Source organism: Hyperolius riggenbachi, chromosome 5 (genome assembly GCF_040937935.1).
Source record: "Hyperolius riggenbachi isolate aHypRig1 chromosome 5, aHypRig1.pri, whole genome shotgun sequence".
Classification (NCBI taxonomy): domain Eukaryota; kingdom Metazoa; phylum Chordata; class Amphibia; order Anura; family Hyperoliidae; genus Hyperolius; species Hyperolius riggenbachi.
The window spans coordinates 125,129,366-125,147,953 of NC_090650.1; the positions used below are offsets into that span (position 1 = coordinate 125,129,366).

Here is an 18,588-nt window from a genome sequence, read left to right on the forward strand (position 1 = left end):
TTCCGCACGGATGGATCGACGGGAGTCGACAGGAACGATGGATTTCGGACAGAAATCCATCGTTCTGTCAGAGGTGTGCGCGGCAATTTCACAGCCGTTTCGATCACTGTGATCGAAACGGCTGTATATCGGCGGGAAAATCGTTAGGTGTATGGGCCCCTTAAGAATGCATTTTGCAGGAACTGATCTTTTGCAGGAACAGATCTTTTGCAGATGCTGATCTGGTTAATGTGTACAGCATCTTTGTGCACAACATCTTGCAAAGATTTTTATCTGATGGGGAGTTCAGCTCAATAGAATAGACTGTGTAGAGTATGGCTCTCATACTACATGGAAGGGGGTACAATTGGTCTGTGATCTTTCATTAATCTTTCAAGTGTGTACACACCATTAGAGTCCAAGCTAATAATGGTTAAATGAGTGTTGCCATCATGTGACTAAGCAAGCCTTGACATTTATGAAGTTATGATAGCCCCTTGTCTTGTGTTTCAATGGTATACTCTTCTATTATCTATATTTTCATAAAAAAATATACATTCAATATTTTTCACAATACGTGATCATTGTATTTGATTTTTACTTGATTTGAACTACACTTTTACAAGACACCTGCACCACATTTTTACAGCAGTGGTGCGTAATGCTTTTTGTTGTGTTCTTTCAATCCATTTAGTTGATCTACCACAGACACGAACAGACCCAGAATTCTCAAACTGGAAGCTTCATGTGTAACAGCTAGAGCAGTACTGCAGCTAGGGTGTGCTGGTAACTTACGCTCGGTCCTCCGAACTAATGGGCGCTCCACTGAACCTGCCTTGAGCCCTGGCGGGTCCAGTTGGTTTAATGGACGTGATCCCAGTGCTTTGATTGGCCCAGTAGGCTGCCTGTCACTCGACCGGCAGCCTATTGGGCCAATCAAAGTGCAGGGATTGCGTCCATTAAAGGACCCGCCGGGACTCAAGGCAGGTTCAGTGGAGCGCCCGTTAGTTCGGAGGACCGAGCGTAAGTTACCAGCACACTCTAGCTGCACTACCTCAGCATAGCGTGCTCTGAGTTTGCATTCCTGTCATTAAGCTGTGCTGCACTTACCCTGTTCACTTCCTAGTGATTAGCATAAAACGCATACAAAACGCATATGCAATTTATATATACAAACCGCAAATTCATTAAAACGCATGCAAAACACAAGAAAAACACATGTGCGGAACAAAAATGCAAACGCACTGAAAACGCACAAACGCATATGCAGCTAAATGCTAACTTTCACGGACTGCCTAGAGTGTTGCTACCCGCAGGGTCTGACCTTTACTGTGCGCAACAAGCTGCTAGTCTGTTGGGTAAAACTGCATACTCACTAAACGTGCATCACCCAATATGATTGCTCCTGATCATCAATGTTCTGTATATCATCAATGCCAATTTTCATTAAATTGTTGGTGACACTTTAGAATGAGTTTTGAGAAGACTCGTGTAGCCTTTTTGCGTTGTGATGGTTATTATAATGTGTGGTGTCTCTTTCTTGTCTTGCAGGTGTGCCTGCTGATTGCTTTCTTGTGTGTGAGGTGCTCACTTTGGACAGATTACAGCGCATATAGCTACTTTGAAGTTATTACAATTTGCTTCATGATCTTAATAATTATCTTGTATGTGGTGAACCTGTTCCGAATTTATAGATTGCTGACATGCGTGTCATGGCCACTGGCGGTAGGTACACAATGAATTCCTCTGTGCAACATCTCTTTGAAATGAAAAAGCTTTCAGAAATTTTGTGATAATGTATTACTACACACCTTGCAATTTCCCAGCAGTATGATGGGTCAAAAATATTATTTCCGACATGTCTGATCGATAACTTGATCGATTGTCCGATCACTACTGCACAAAATCAATCTCGTTATTGATTGGAAGCTGATTGGATATGTCAGAAATAATCATTTCGACCCGTGGATCTGCCGGGAAATTGATGTGTACCTAGCATTAGTATGTACATATACTTAAGTGTTGGTTGAAAATCTAATATGTATACATTAGGCCTAGTTCAGATAGCAGTGGACTCACTGTAGGTAGAGCAACCACCCTATCATATATGTAGTGGTCTTGTGATGCATTGCTGCCTGGCATCCGTTAGCTCCAGCTGCCCAAGGGATGGCCTCTTTCGGTTGAATATGCAGCAGCCAACTGTCAGTTTATCATCAGTTATTGCCCATCCAAAATGCATAATTTCGCCACCCTTCTGAATTAACCCTTACCTCTGTTTTAAAATACTTGCTTGTGACTCATTAAGAGATGACTCAACACTAGCCCATCTTCTACATACTTTTGATGTGCGTTGAAGTGCTGATAACATCTGCACAGGGATGATAAGCATTGCAGATAAGCAAGAGAAAAAGGAAAAATAAATTGTTGCTCGGTTTAGCAGCACATTTTTCTAAAAGGGATTAATACATCAGATTTCTGTCAGTATAAACACAGAATAACTGCCTGAAGTACCCCTGACACTCTTCCCCCCTCCCCTTAACCACTTCAGGACCCCCCCCCCCCCCCACACACACACACACACACACACACACACACAGACCAGGCCATTTTTCACAAAAATGGCCACTGCAGCTTTAAGGGCTCGCTGCAGAGCCCAAGAACTCACACACAAGTGATTCCTACCCCTTTTCTCCCCACCAACAGAGCTCTCTGTTGGTGGGGTCTGATCGCAGCCCCAATTTTTTTTTTTTTTTTTACATAAATATTGTAAACATTAAGGGCCCGTTCACACTGCACGCGTTTCCAGCCGCGTTTTGGAAACGCGTGCAGGTGGCCAAAACGCACGACATCAGACATTGCATAGAGTGCAATGTCTGATGTTCACACAGCATGCGTTCCGGACCTGTGCGGTCCGGGAACGCATGCTGCACGCAGATTTTACAAAAACGCGCGGCTGTCCCATTCACTTTTCAGTGATGGGATCAGCCACGCAACGCATACGAACGCGGACATGCGTGCGTTCGTACGCGTTGCGGTCCGCATGCGTTGCGGTCCGCATTTTGTAGTCTGAACGGGCCCTTAGTGGTTAAAGGGGCACTACAGCGAAAAATTATAAAATTCAGAATATGTGCTAACATATACAAATAAGAAGTACATTTTTTACAGAGTAAAAGTAAATGACTTTTCTCCTATGTTGAAGAAGAAGAAACGATGTGCAATCTTGCGCTAAACAACCACCACTTCTGGTTATTCTTAATACTGCCACTAGCTGCTCCTCCGCCCCGGCTGGAGGGTGTGACTGTAGTACAAAAAAGAAAAATAGAAAAGGGAGGGGCGCTCCGTAGTGTATTAAACTTTTTAATTGGATACCACGCAAGGGTTAAAAACACTTACAAAATTGTAAAAAACATCAGGCATATCATGGGTAAACACCCCAAAAACAAAGACCTTGGATGGCAACCTGTTCCTCCTCTGTGGCCAGCAGCGGGGGTGGTCCTGGATGTTGAATGGACACCGGGAGCCTATCCTCTGGTCACTGGATGCAGTAACTTCGCAATGCGTTTCGGCGTATCCACGCCTTTGTCAAGCTTGACAAAGGCGTGGATACGCCGAAACGCGTTGCGAAGTTACTGCATCCAGTGACCAGAGGATAGGCTCCCGGTGTCCATTCAACATCCAGGACCACCCCCGCTGCTGGCCACAGAGGAGGAACAGGTTGCCATCCAAGGTCTTTGTTTTTGGGGTGTTTACCCATGATATGCCTGATGTTTTTTACAATTTTGTAAGTGTTTTTAACCCTTGCGTGGTATCCAATTAAAAAGTTTAATACACTACGGAGCGCTCCTCCCTTTTCTATTTTTCTTTTCTCCTATGTTGCTGTCACTTACAGTAGGCAGTAGAAATCTGACAGAAGTGACAGGTTTTGGACTAGTCCATCTCTTCAAAGGGGATTCTCAGGGATTTATTTATTTTCAAAAGCACTTAGTGAATGGCAGTTGCTCTGTCCAACTGCCAAAAAAATGTGTAGCGAGCAGGGAAGCTGGCCAGCATCTTTGTTTAACGCTAATTTTACACCAGGACGTTGCGTTAGAGGGGGCGTTAAGGTCGCATAACGTCCCCCTAACTCAACGCCTGGTGGTGCTGGATCTGGACGTCAGAGTGAGCCGCGTTGTGCAGCTCACTCTGGCGTCAGTGATGCCGTGATGCGCACTCTTGTGCGCATGCGGCATCACGTGGTCCCGCCGGCCAATCGCCGCACAGAGCGGCTGCTCCAGGAAGTAAACACTGCACGTCATAACGTGCAGTGCATATTAATTAGCCATGTGCCTGGCCGCTCTCCGCTCCTCCCCAACATTAGTGAGCATGTGCAAGCAGTCTAACGCGGCTCAGCCGCGTCTAAAGTACTGCATGCAGTACGTTGCCTTGTGACGCAGCGTTACAATGTAACGCAACGTCCGCACTGTGAACAGCCCCATTGATTTTTCATTACTGTGCGGTGGGCTGCGTTACAGGCTGCTCTAACGTGCGCCTGTAACGTCCCACTGTGAAACCAGCCTAAATCCTTTTTAGGGAATATCTTTATAAAGAATAAAGGCCATGCTGAGAATCCCCTATGAAGAGATGGACTACTCAGATTTCTACTGCCTACTGTAAGTGACAGCATTATAGGAGAAAAGTACTTTATGGCTCATTTTACTCTGGGGCCTCCTGACGACTCCTAAAGATTATGCATGCGGGATCATCCAAGCTACCACTGAGCGCATTGTTATCCTACTCTCCCCACCCGACGGAAGCCACTTCTTCATGTGCGCACATTATCCGCCTCCCCCTTCCATAGTAACAGAGGGTCGCTAGCCCGTAAGGATGCTTTATGAATAAGCTCCAGGACATTTTGAACCATAGTAAATTACTGAAGTTTCACTGCAGATCATGCATGTCCTGTTTCCTGTAAAACCGCTATGAGAATTTTGCATATTTTTAGATAAGCACAGAAATGGCATATCAACCTTTTTATCTTTCAGTCGTACTATTTTAGCTAACACTGGGCCTGGTGCACAGAGGGCTTGAAATTTTGCCTAGCCCAGGCAGTGCACAGAATTTTTTTCCGGTCCTAATGCATGTCTCATGGTAACGTGCTTTACCATAGCAGTAGTGCTAATAGTGTAACGGGTGGGTGCTGCCCTGGTGGTGCTAAAATTGCAGTGCCCCGCATGTATTGCAAAATTACTGGCCTTTTGTGCATCAGGCTGTGTGTTGTCAATATATCTGCAGAATAATTCCCATAGGTATTCATCTCTGGCTGCATTGTGGGTTTGGACAATACAGATCTTTGCCGGTTCCGTTGTATTCTGCATAGTTCTCCAGCCTTAGAGTTTAAGCACACTGTCACATTGCTGAGATGATTTCAGCAATGCTTCTTATGCTGGGTACACACGGAAAGATTTTCTGTGCGATTTTCCGACCCGATTTTTTTTCCCGCTCGATTCTGCACTCGATTCTCTTATCTTCGCTTGTTTTTCGTATCTTTTTCCTTTCACTTCTATGAGAAATCGAGCGCAGAATCGATCTGGAGTAATATCGGACATGAGGGATTTTATCAATCGGATCCATCTATCGCATGGAAAATCGTACCGCGTGTACCCAGCATAAGTGTATGATATACAGGGACATCAGTGCATAGAACCCGTGCTTGCTCAAATAAAAACAAGTTAAAGTACAACTGACGTGAGAAGAGTATGGAGGCTGCCATATGTGTTCCCTTTCCATTCTGCATCCGCACAAGTGTGGACCGAGTATAAGTATTACAGGCAGAGGATCAGCCTAGTCATGCAACGGGTATTGCTTGAAAGGAAATAAATATGGCAGCCTCCATATCCCTCTCACTTCAGATGTATGCAGTATTTCTGTCATTACAGGCTCCCTTTAAACACAATCATGTCGGTGTGATTCATTGATCCAGTCCTGTTGGTTTTAAGAGTTGAAGAATGTTGGTACTTTACCTGTAATGAGAATTTGATAAGGGGATTTTTTTTGTCATAAAATATTTATTTTTTCTTACAGGAGCTCTTGCACTATGCAATCTGCACCTTCCTTCTTCTCATTGGTTCCATAGTGGCTGCAGTTAAAAGCTACACTTTTGCTGGGTTAGTGGCAGGATCGGTAAGTCATGCAAAGAAATCTGTTCTTTAAAGTGTAACTGGGGTGACAGGTATATGGGGGCTGCAATATTTATTTCCATTTGCACAATGCCGGTTGCCTGGCAATCCTGCTGATCTTTGGCTACAGTAGTGTCTGAATCACACTCCCAAAACAAGCATGTGGCGAATCCAGTCAGACTACCTGATCTGCAAATTTGTTATTATTATTATTTAGTATTCATATAGTGTGGACATCTTCCGCAGCAATTTACATATACAGTGGCTTGCAAAAGTATTCGGCCCCCTTGAGGTTTTCCACATTTTGTCACATTACTGCCACAAACATGAATTAATATTATTGGAATTCCACATGAAAGACCAATACCAAGTGGTGTACACGTGAGAAGTGGAACGAAAATCATACATGATTCCAAACATTTTTTACAAATAACTACAAAGTGGTTTGTGCGTAATTATTCAGCCCCCTGAGTCGATACTTTGTAGAACCACCTTTTGCTGCAATTACAGCTGCCAGTCTTTTAGGGTATGTCTCTACCAGCTTTGCACATCTAGAGACTGAAATCCTTGCCCATTCTTCTTTGCAAAACAGCTCCAGCTCAGTCAGATTAGATGGACAGCGTTTGTGAACAGCAGTTTTCAGATCTTGCCACAGATTCTCAATTGGATTTAGATCTGGAGTTTGAGTGGGCCATTCTAACGAATGGATATGTTTTATTTTAAACCATTGCATTGTTGCCCTGGCTTTATGTTTAGGGTCATTGTCCTGCTGGAAGGTGAACCTGATAGTGTACTGGTTAAGGGCTCTGCCTTTGACATGGGAGACCAGGGTTCAAATCCTGGCTAGGTCAAGTACCTATTCAGTAAGGAGTTCAAGGCAAGACTCCCTAACACTGCATGGTGGCCTCCTGAGTGCGTCCCAGTGGCTGCAGCTCTTGAGCGCTTTGAGTCCGAAAGGAGAAAAGCGCTATACAAATGTTCGGATTATTATTATTATTCGGATTAACCTTTGCCCCAGTCTAAAGTCTTTTGCAGACTCCAAGAGGTTTTCTTCCAAGATTGCCCTGTATTTGGCTCCATTCATCTTCCCATCAACTCTGACCAGCTTCCCTGTCCCTGCTGAAGAGAAGCAGCCCCAGACCATGATGCTGCCACCACCATATTTGACAGTGGGGATGGTGTGTTCAGAGTGATGTGCAGTGTTAGTTTTCTGCCACACATAACGTTTTCAATTTTGGCCAAAAAGTTCCATTTTGGTCTCATCTGACCAGAGCACCTTCTTCCACATGTTTGCTGAGTCCCCCACATGGCTTGTGGCAAACTGCAAACGGGACTTCTTATGCTTTTCTGTTAACAATGGCTTTCTTCTTGCCACTCTTCCATAAAGGCCAACTTTGTGCAGTGCATGACTAATAGTTGTCCTATGGACAGATTCCCCCACCTGAGCTGTAGATCTCTGCAGCTCGTCCAGAGTCACCATGGGCCTCTTGACTGCATGTCTGATCAGCGATCTCCTTGTTCGGCCTTTGAGTTTAGGTGGACGGCCTTGTCTTGGTAGGTTTACAGTTGTGCCATACTCCTTCCATTTCTGAACGATCTCTTGAACAGTGCTCCGTGGGATGTTCAAGGCTTTGGAAATCTTTTTTTAACCTAAGCCTGCTTTAAATTTCTCAATAACTTTATTCCTGACCTGTCTGGTGTGTTCTTTGCACTTCATGGTGTTGTTGCTCCCAATATTCTCTTAGACAACCTCTGAGGCTGTCACAGAGCAGCTGTATTTGTACTGACATTAGATTACACACAGGTGCACTCTATTTAGTCATTAGCACTCATCAGGCAATGTCTATGGGCAACTGACTGCACTTAGACCAAAAGGGGCTGAATAAGTACGCACACCCCACTTTGCAGTTATTTATTTGTAAAACATGTTTGGAATCATGTATGATTTTCGTTCCACTTCTCACATGTACACCACTTTGTACTGATCTTTCACGTGGAATTCCAATAAAACTGATTCATGTTTGTGGCAGTAATGTGACAAGATGTGGAAAACTTCAAGGGGGCCGAATACTTTTGCAAGCCACTGTATAGTCATGTCACTAACTATCCCTAAGAGGGGCTCACAATTTAATCCCTGTCATAGTAATACAGTATGTATACATGCTCTGTATGTATTGTAGTCTAGGGCCAATTTAGGGGGAAGCCAATTTACTTATCTGTGTGTTTTTGGGATGTGGAAGGAAACCAGAATGCCTGGAGGAAACTCTCACAGATACAGGGAGAACATACAAACTCCATGCAGATAGTGCCCTAGGAGGGATTTGAACCGGGGACCCAACACTGCTAGGCGAGAGTGCTAACCAATATGCCACCATGCTTGTTCAGAGTGTATGGGTGTATGGATAAAAGTATTAGAGGCGGAGGATCAGCAGGACAGCCAGGCAATGTGCATGTAATAAATATGTCATAATCTCCTCAGGTTCCCTTGAAAGCAAATGTGAAGTGATTTCAGGTTTCATACACACCTATGTAGAAGGAAGGCTCTAGATGCCATAGAGCTTACCCAGACCTCTGTCTGTCCCGTCGTTCCTGCGACACCCCTGGTTGAGGTTACTCGTCTTCCAAGGTCTTTGACACTCCTCAGACAGCCCTCGGAATTACCCACATCCCTCAGGGCCTGAGCTCACTAACGCAGTTGTGCGCAGTTGTGTCCGTTTTTCAGCAACGCATCAATGTCACAGATGCTGAAAAGCGGATACAACTGCACACAACTGCATTAGTGGGCTCAGGCACTGAGTATTTCCAAGGATGGGCACACCCAGTCTCACATGTTCGCAGTACGGCTGTGCTGATTCTCAGAACTACTTAGGAACACGAGTAGTTGCCCGCAATTTCTGAAGAGCTTTTCCACCTAGCATGCCAAACACGTTCATTCAGGGACAGCGCAGGAAGGATGGACTGAATTCTTACTTCAGATTCCCTTTAAGCCATCAGATTACTTATGAACGTGAAGTGTTTATATCTATTGCTGCAGTGCATCACATACAATTTAAGATGTGAAATGTGTGGAAAATTTCAGATGCATAAAAGTTGATCAGTGCCCTAAATTGTCCACCTATTGAATTTAACATAGGTTGTAGACTATGGGGTTGTAATTAAACATAGCAAAGAATAAGGCTATGTTCACGGTCGCTGTTGCATTCCCTTTAATTCACTTCCTTTCACCCAGGGTGAAATGCACTATAAATTACTTTTCTCCTATGTTGCTGTCGCTTACAGTAGGTAGTAAAAAACTGATCTGACAGGTTTTGGACTAGTCGATCTCTCCAAATTTCTGGGGAGAACACTGACTGCGCATGCACGGCCCCTTCCGCAAGCCTGTCTCGCTCACGCGCCCATCGCCGTAAGCATCCTGCGCATGTGCAGTTCATTCTTTCGAGGACTGCAGTTGCGCCCGACTTTGGCCGAAGTTGCCGATCTAACGGAGCCACTTGGGGCAAAACGGGGGGAGCCCAGATTACACCAGGGGACATCACAGAGTACGAGTGGCTGGAGGAAGCCCCAGGTAAGTTAATTTGATCATTTTAGCGTCCTGCTCAGGGTCCCTTAAATTGACGTCTACAGTAGTGAAAAGCACCAGCTTCCCTTGGGGAGGTCATCAATGCCTTGGTAATATTTTTATTGGTTTAAGTCAAAAGCGGAATATAACCCTGCATTTCAACTTTGCTCTAAAACATTATTTACAGTATATTATATGCAACCAGCATTTTTTTTTTACTAGACCAGCATTGGAAGGGTTACACAGAGCTTTAAAGTTCCTGGAGATTTCTGCAGACGCATCCAAAGCTGAAATAGATACATTTTGTTTACATAAATGTATCTAAGTGTTGAATGTTACACACTTTGGCTGTCCTCCAGCTCAGTCAGAGAGATGAGTCACATTCAACACTTAGATACACTTATGTAAACAAAATGTATCTATTTCAGCTTCAGATGCGTCTGCAGAAATCTCCAGGAACTTTAACCACTTGATGACCCACCCTTTACCCCCCCTTAAGGACCAGCGTGGTTATTAGTGATCTGTGCTGGGTGGGCTCTACAGCCCCCAGCACAGATCAGGGTGCAGTCAGAGAGATCAGATTGCCCCCCTTTTTCCCCCCTATGGGGATGATGTGCAGGGGGGGTCTGATCTCTTCTGCCTGCGTGTGGCTGGCGGGGGGGGCACCTCAAAGCCCCCCTCCGCGGCGAAATTCCCCCCTCCCTCTCCTACCTGTCCCCTCCCCGGTGATCCGGGCTGCACAGGACGCCATCCGTCCTGTGCAGCCAGTGACAGGACGTCCCCTGTCACATGGCGGCGATCACCGGCCGCTGACTGGCCGGGGATCGCCGATCTGCCTCACGGCGCTGCTGCGCAGCAGCGCCGTACAAATGTAAACAAAGCGGATTATTTCCGCTTGTGTTTACATTTAGCCTGCGAGCCGCCATCGGCGGCCCGCAGGCTATTCACGGAGCCCCCCGCCGTGATTTGACAGGAAGCAGCCGCTCGCGCGAGCTTCCTGATTAATCAGCCTGCAGCTGGCGACGCAGTACTGCGTCGCTGGTCCTGCAGCTGCCACTTTGCCGACGCACGGTATAAGCGTGCGGTCGGCAAGTGGTTAAAGCCCTGTGTAACCCTTCCAATGCTGGTCTAGTAAAAAAAAAAATGCTGGTTGCATATAATATACTGTAAATAATGTTTTAGAGCAAAGTTGAAATGCAGGGTTATATTCCTCTTTAAGAACTGGAAATATTCCCATAGCCTGAAAATAGTTTGCAAACTGCAGGTGGCAGATTTTGTGCCGAGTGTATTAAAAGGATAGAATATATTTTCTAAAAGGGGGTGTAGGAGGCACCTAAGGTATAATAAATATCATATGACAAATGGTAAGTTTCTCTTACCTTAAGGGTGTCACATTTAAGAATGCAGTATTTTCAGTAAAGACAGAATTTTTATTGTGCACATCAGACAACGCGTTTTGCGGTGGAAGGCCGCTTTATCAGGTCAAATTCAAGTGCATGAGGGAACCAGAAAATCAGGTTGAATCAGTGAGACGGTAATGATGGATAAAGACAGCATCTGTCTCACCACTCATAAGAAGCACAGCTAGAGAAAGATGTTTCCTGGAGCACTCTGTGTCTGTAATAATACCTGTATCTAGTGTAATAAAAGAGGAAACTCTTATTGTTGTCAGCCTTCAACTAATATTCCCATTTAGTAAGTTCTGTGAGACCGTGGCTGAGCAGATCCTTGTTTTCACTATACTTATCTGTAGTAATGTTTTGACCACACGGGGTGCAGTAATAAAAGGAAACCTGAAGACTACAATCAAAGTCTGACACATTGCTTGAGGGTTGGTTCAATTAGACGGATATGTGGGTGGGGCAGGTAGCAGTGGCGAACAGGGGATGCAGAGGTTGCACTCGCACCAGGGCCCTTTGTGCCAGAGGAGCTTCAAGGGGCTCCCCCTCAACCACAGTATTAGCTCTCTATTGGTCCTGTGCTGGTAATAATCACTTCTATATATGTTTTGAGGTTTTTGTTTGGGGTGGGGGGGGGGGCTGTCAGGAACCAGCCCCACGGGAAGCCTGATGAGACAGTTCTTGATGGCGGTGTCGACCAGATCGAGAAGGGGAGCAGCTTTATCCAAGCTAACTCAAAGCTGTCACCCCTCAACATTAAACTCTCAACACTCTGCCACCACCGCCAACCGTCACAGCGTTACTGCTACACACTTCGACAATTTCCACTCTGCTGTTGAGCTGCTTGCACTCAGACTGGCGTTTCCGTACATTGGGTCAGCTACACGCTTTAGGCCAGTGTACGAGAATGCCACACACACACGCGCGCAATCTCACACAGTAGCGATGTACAATCCGAGCATACAATCAGGCACTGAACTTGTAACACAATTACACTGTTGTCTCTCTCTGGGAGATGTAAAGCTCTGCTTAGTACTCAGAAGACTAGCTTATTTAATAAAGAATTAATATTCCAAAACAGTTAGATCTAAATTTGCAAGATAGATTATGCAAACCTGGAAGAGCTTCTTGACATCCTGAGGCATCTCAAAGAGATCAGGCAGCTTATTCAGATCGCTGCTACTTCTATGTGTCTGTGGGCTATTGCACTCAGCTGGTCTATTTAATGGTGCCCATACACAATACAATAAAAACGTTCGATTTTCCCGTTTATTCGATCTAAATGATCGAATTGAATGAAAGTTGAAAATATTTTTTTTTTTCGATCAAGAAATTCGAACGATTATCCCGTTTTTTTCGGGAAAAATGATCGGATATGCTGGAAAAATCTTTATATTCGATCTAACAGAATAATCGAACTAAATTATCTAATTGAAAAATTGTACCATGTATGGCCACCTTAAGTGAGATTCATAGCCCTTTAGCGAAATATGCAGATTTAACTTTTACAGGTGACAGAGACATACACATCTAAGATAGTATTTCACCCACACAGCAGACAGAAAGTGAACATCATGGTTTCCACAAGATACAAGTTTTAAAAAATTGCTGCTATGTCATATACAACATTACAGGGGCAATGTAACACTTGCACTGGGGCCCATATCGCCTTAGCTACACCATTGGCAGGTAGCAGAACTGATTTAGTGTATTTTTTTCTGTAGCCGATTGAAGGCGCTCGCACCGTCTGCAGAGTGGAAGGTTGCTATATCACTGGATATGGCATTGCATCTGCTATCCACTCATTATCATGCTGGTCGGAATACTGCAATAGACAAACCTGTGTCTGGTGAAATAGACCTTTGAAAGCATGAAGTTCTTCTTTATAATTAATTCAGGCCCTTGGAGTCTTGTTCAGGGAAGCATTTTTAATTACTGTATCGTGATTCTGATGTTTTCGGTAGCTACTCTAGTGGGTATAAATCCTGCCTGTTCAGCAGTGATTGTGAAAACCTTAGCTAGCTGTGTTGCCATAATTTTACTGAGAAATTTACTCATGTTTAAAGGGAACCTAAAGCTAGATGTACAATGTTTCCTTTTAAAGGAGAGGTTCAGGGAGGGTGGCTAAAAAATAAAAATCAATTTCCACTTACCTGGGGCTTCCTCCAGCCCGTGGCAGGCAGGAGGTGCCCTTGCCACCGCTCCGCAGGCTCCCGGTGGCCGACCCGACCTGGCCAGGCCGGCTGCCAGGTCGGGCTCTTCTGCGCTCCAAGGCCCGGCACTTCTGCGTCCCACGCCGGCGCGCTGACGTCATCGGACGTCCGCCGGGCTGTACTGCGCAGGCGCAGAACTACTGCGCCTGCGCAGTACAGCCCGGAGGATGTCCGATGACGTCAGCACGCCGGCGTGGGACGCAGAAGTGCCGGGCCTTGGAGCGCAGAAGAGGCCGGCCTGGCCAGGTCGGGTCGGCCACCGGAGACCACCGGGAGCCTGCGGAGCGGCGGCAAGGACACCCCCTGCCTGCCACGGGCTGGAGGAAGCCCCAGGTAAGTGGAAATTGATTTTTATTTTTTAGCCACCCTCCCTGAACCTTCCCTTTAAGCAATATCTGCAAAATCCCAGTAACTGAGCAGATTGTGAAATACTCAGACCGGCCCATCTGGCACCAACAACCATGCCAGCTCAAAGTTGCTTAAATCACCTTTCTTTCCCATTCTGACATTCAGTTTGGAGTTCAGGACATTGTCTTGATCAGGACCACACCCCTAAACGCATTGAAGCAACTGCCATGTGATTGGTTGATTAGATAATTACATTAATGAGAAATTGAACAGGTGTTCCTAATAATCCTTTAGGTGAGTGTAAATAATAATAATAATAAAAGAAGAAGAGTTTAGGAAATACACAGGCATGATTCGAACAACAAAGGATAACCACACCTGTCTTTTATCCTGTGGGGATGCTGATCATATACAGTGACATACAGAGCATCTGCTAAACGCAACAAACTCAGCGATTAAATTGGCTTAATAATACAATAACTGGGAAATATACCATGAGATAATTGTGAGACAATTGATTACAAATTGTCGTCCAATTGGATTTTCATTAAACCAAAATTTTGATTTTCTTGTTGGTTGTAATAGATAGGAAGCAAAGATTTGTTCGCTGCTGGTGTAGTGAACAATTTCACTTCCGAACAGAAATTCTGATCACTCAATTTTAGCTAAAAATTGGACCATAAGTGGCCACCTTTAGAGTCTTCTCATCAATGATGGAGGATGCATCTCAGGCAGTCAATATAGAAGAGCTCAACTCGCTCCATTTCTCTCATACTTGCCCTTCTGTGCTGATGGTCCATTGGATCTAGAAGACTGGAAAGGGAAGTCTACCAGCTGAGTGTTGATGTTGTGATATCAGTTGTGAGGAGGGTAATCTTCACAGACAGCAATAACCTTGTGACCTTTTGTCCTAGCCAGTCATAGGTGGTGCTTTAATAAGGGATAATGAGCCTGAAGGGAAATTCCCAGCTGCGAAACAGGTCAAATGGGCAGGACGCACACCTGTTAATTTAATAGGTTACAATGCAGTCTGTGTCCATGGCGGCACCAGGTGAGTAATTGGGGCGCAAAAGGTCAACAGCAGTGTTAGCAGGCAATTGGCACTCGATTACAGTATAGCTGAGCACTGGGTGAGTAATTTGGGCGCAGGAGGTTAGCGGTGGTGATTAAGGACGATGAGCGCTTGGCTATACTATAGTCCATGGGGGGGATTATGTGTGGCACAGGAGTTCGGCTACAGCGTGAGGTGTTTTTAATGTGGCATGGGGGTTTAGCTACAGCAGGTAGTGGTTAAAAGGGCTCAGCTATAGCATAGCCACTCACTGGGGGTTTCACGTGGCACCGGGGAGTTTGGTTACAGCGGGCGGCGCTTTAGAACAGAGCATAGGTGCTCGGAATTCTGTAGTGTAGCCAAGCACTGGGAGGTAGGAAGCGTTGGTGTGTGTGTGTGTGTGTGTGTGTGTGTGTGTGTGTGTGTGTGTGTCAGACATTGAGGGGTGGGGGGTGTTAAGCCTCATCTACACGGTACAATTTTCAGATCGGATCTATTAGACGGACCTATTAGATGATTTCCAACCAGTCCAATCGGATTGCGTTAGATTTTGCAATAGATTTTGGGTACTTATCAAAGCAAAATCTATCACAAAATTGATCTGAAACAATTTGGACGTCTACACATGATGCAATTTCTTATTAGATCTATCTAATAGATCCATCTATCTGATGGAAAATTGTACCATGTAGATGAGGCTTTAGAGTGCTGAGATGTGACAGGACCTGAGATTATTTCTTACAACCGCCTGCATATTTTAAGTGTCAGGGGAGAGATACCTTGGTACAATTGAAACCCATGTTCTTCATATGTAAGATTATTCTTGAATAGTTATAGTAGCTTTTCTACATTAGGTAATTTTTAAGGCACATGCTTATGTGTGTGGCTGCCTTTACTGTACTGTGTAATACTTTCGCTGACTTCTGGTTGTGTATAAAAGTTACAATACATAAATTAATAGAAATTAGTTTGTCTTGCCTTGTAGGTGTAGTTACTAGAATAAATAAAGGAGAACCTATGCGATTTACTATGTTTTTGATAAATCTATTGCAGTAGTCTTACTGGTCTGCTCTGTTGGTAATGTGCTGCATGTTTATTTTTCAGGTCTTTGGATTTATAGCCACATTCCTTTGTGTTGTTGGGATGGTGCTGTCATATAAAGTATCGTTTGTAACTCAGTCGAGTGGTAAGTATTGCACCACACACAGCAACCTGACAAGGACTGTGGCCTCAATTCACGAAGCATTATCAAACGTTTATCAAACACTTTATCAAACGTTTGATAATTTACCTTATGGGTAAAATCTCATTTTAAATTCACTAAGGTGTTATATATTTATTGAATGTTTTACCGATAAAACGTTCAACAAACTTTTAACACCTTAGTGAATTCAAAATGAGATTTTACCCATGAGGTAAATTATCAAACGTTTGATAAAGTGTTTGATAAACGTTTGATAATGCTCCGTGAATTGAGGCCAGTGTCACAAATCTTACCTCAGATGTGTAGAATGAGGTCAGCTGGACTCATGATAGCCATCCATGGAATGAGCACAATGAACACATGATTTGAAAAATCTATTAATACATTGATTTGGCAGGAAATTAATGATAATAGTACAAGTCTGCTCCATTGATCTCCATGCATCCTGTGTTTGATGTTTGCCATTGTGGTTCAGTGAAAAGATTAAGATTATTTAAATTGACTGTTTAGTAAGTATTGCAATTCACTTTGTTATAATTCATTTTTCAGGTCAGTTGTTTTTGATTGTTCTGCAAATTTTTAACAGATATTGTATGTAGATTACTATAGCTCAGTAATAAAAATTGCTACTGAGGCTCATTATGCTCTTCCCTATGAAAGATGAAAAGGAGTAGATCTCCCATGTCACCTTGTCTTGTGGCGAATACAGAAAAATAACATTGAATTGCCAAATTAACCATTTGGCAGCTGTGCCTGAGTTCTTACCAATAAGCTAATCTTAATCAGAAATCTCCATTTTATCAGTAGCCAGTGGAGTGAGTGAAGGGTTTGTGTTATGTGGCAATGGCGGGGTAAGCTTGTTTACAGCCTTGTGGTAGCATTCTGACCTAATTGCAGGTGGTGCAGGTCTTTGTTTGTAAGGCCTGTACAGAGAACATTGCATTGGTCCAGCCATGATGTGATAAAGGCATAAACTGGGGTTTGAAGATGAGCTGGAGGTATGAGGTGTTGCAATTAAATAAGGAAGGTTTCACAACAGCTGATATTTGATTCCTGAAGCTTAAATTCCCATCAATCAGTGTACCCAGGCTGCTCCCGATCCTTAGTGGTGCTGGCTAAGACTGGAGCTCCTTTGCTGTTGAGCGCTGACCTCCAATAACAAGAACCTCAGTTTTGTCAGCATTTCGTTTTAGCCAGCGCAAGAGAGAAAGAGACACTGTCAAGAATTACCAAATGCGATTCGGTGCTGGTTGGTCCAGGAGAATTTTCACATTTCGTTCGGGTCAGGGACCCAGAGGAGGAGTACTCAATAGGCAGGGCTGGATTTACAGCGCAGGAGCCTATAGGCACAGAGGTTCTGGAATCCTAAACTCTGCCCCTCAGCACAGGCCCCGCCCCAAGTCACACCCCTTTTCTTATGAAATCAAATCACACAAGGTAATACAGATATTACCAAAGAGAAGTAGTAAATACTAACAATATACAGATATTAGCAATGACCTGCAGAATTTCATGCACTATACATTGGTAAAGTTGCTGTGCACAGGTAGTGAACTGCAATTTTACTGGTACTAAAGGTGCAAGAACACTGCCCATTACAGTGTTAGTTTCATGGCAACTTTACCGCTGCAAAGTGCATCAGGCCCTATACCAACAACAAACAGATAATGTAAAATTACATCACAAGGAAATGATACTAATAAGATAGAAATTGTAATAATAAGTTTCTCATCGCAGTCAGCTAACAAGTAGATTCTAGTGACAGGAAGGTCATAATGCTGTATACACATCATGCAATTTTCCCATCAGATTGACAGATCAATCAATAAAAATGATCGATTGATCTGTCAATCTGACGGTAAAATTGCAGGTTGTGCACACAACATAAGTGGAAGAGTGGGGCGGCTGCTGGCCGTAGTGACAGAGATAGGTAGAGATAACTCAGAGGGGCATATAGAGGGTGCTAAAGGTGAGAGAAGGGTCTTATTTATGGTCGGGGAAGTGACAGAGAGGAATATTGAGTGGGAGAGGGTATTATTTAAGGTGTAGGGGGAGAGAGTGAGGGGAGCTATTGAGGATGCTGGCGGGTGGCTAGAAAAAGAGAGGGACCTGCTAGGGGTCTGGTGGGAGAGAGGTGTTTGAGAGAGAGCAGTGTAGGCAGTGCTGGATGCAGCAAGGGCTGTGTAACAATCGGTGTCAGCCAGAACAGATTTTCTGATTATTGGTGATCTGCAGTATCACCAATAATACAGATGTTATACCTGATTATGTGGTGATCTGCAGAATCACCAATAATACAAGTATAGCAAGACACACAGGATACAAAGATGTAAGATGGTGTTTGGTGCAACAGTAAATATAGATGGAGATACCCACTGTCCAGAGGAGCTGGTGAAGGGGGTATCTCTAATCAACACAGTAATCAGTATTCCAGCAAACTGGAGACTCAGAGGAGTAATGATAGGTTCACCCGAGGAGCGGGTGATGCACAGTAAGACAATGTAGCGAGAGCACTCGAGGAGCGAGTGATTCAGACTGTACTGCAACAGATGATCCCCTGAGGGGCAGGAGACGCAGACAGCATATAATGATAGCTAGTCACCTGAGGAGCAGGTGATTAAGACTGTACTGCAGCTATCAACCTGAGGAGCAGGTGACTCAGATTATACTGCAGCTATC

General features: G+C 44.4%; 1 protein-coding gene across 1 annotated transcript in view; it reads left to right on the forward strand.

Moving 5' to 3' along the window:
- The window catches only part of CMTM7 (CKLF like MARVEL transmembrane domain containing 7), a 72,878-nt gene that overhangs the window by 51,788 nt on the left and 2,502 nt on the right, over positions 1 to 18,588 (forward strand). Inside the window, exons 2-4 of the mRNA XM_068236231.1 lie at positions 1,531 to 1,704; positions 6,040 to 6,138; positions 15,810 to 15,891. Of these exons, the coding sequence (XP_068092332.1) occupies positions 1,531 to 1,704; positions 6,040 to 6,138; positions 15,810 to 15,891 (355 nt within the window). The remainder of the gene's footprint in view (positions 1 to 1,530; positions 1,705 to 6,039; positions 6,139 to 15,809; positions 15,892 to 18,588) is intronic.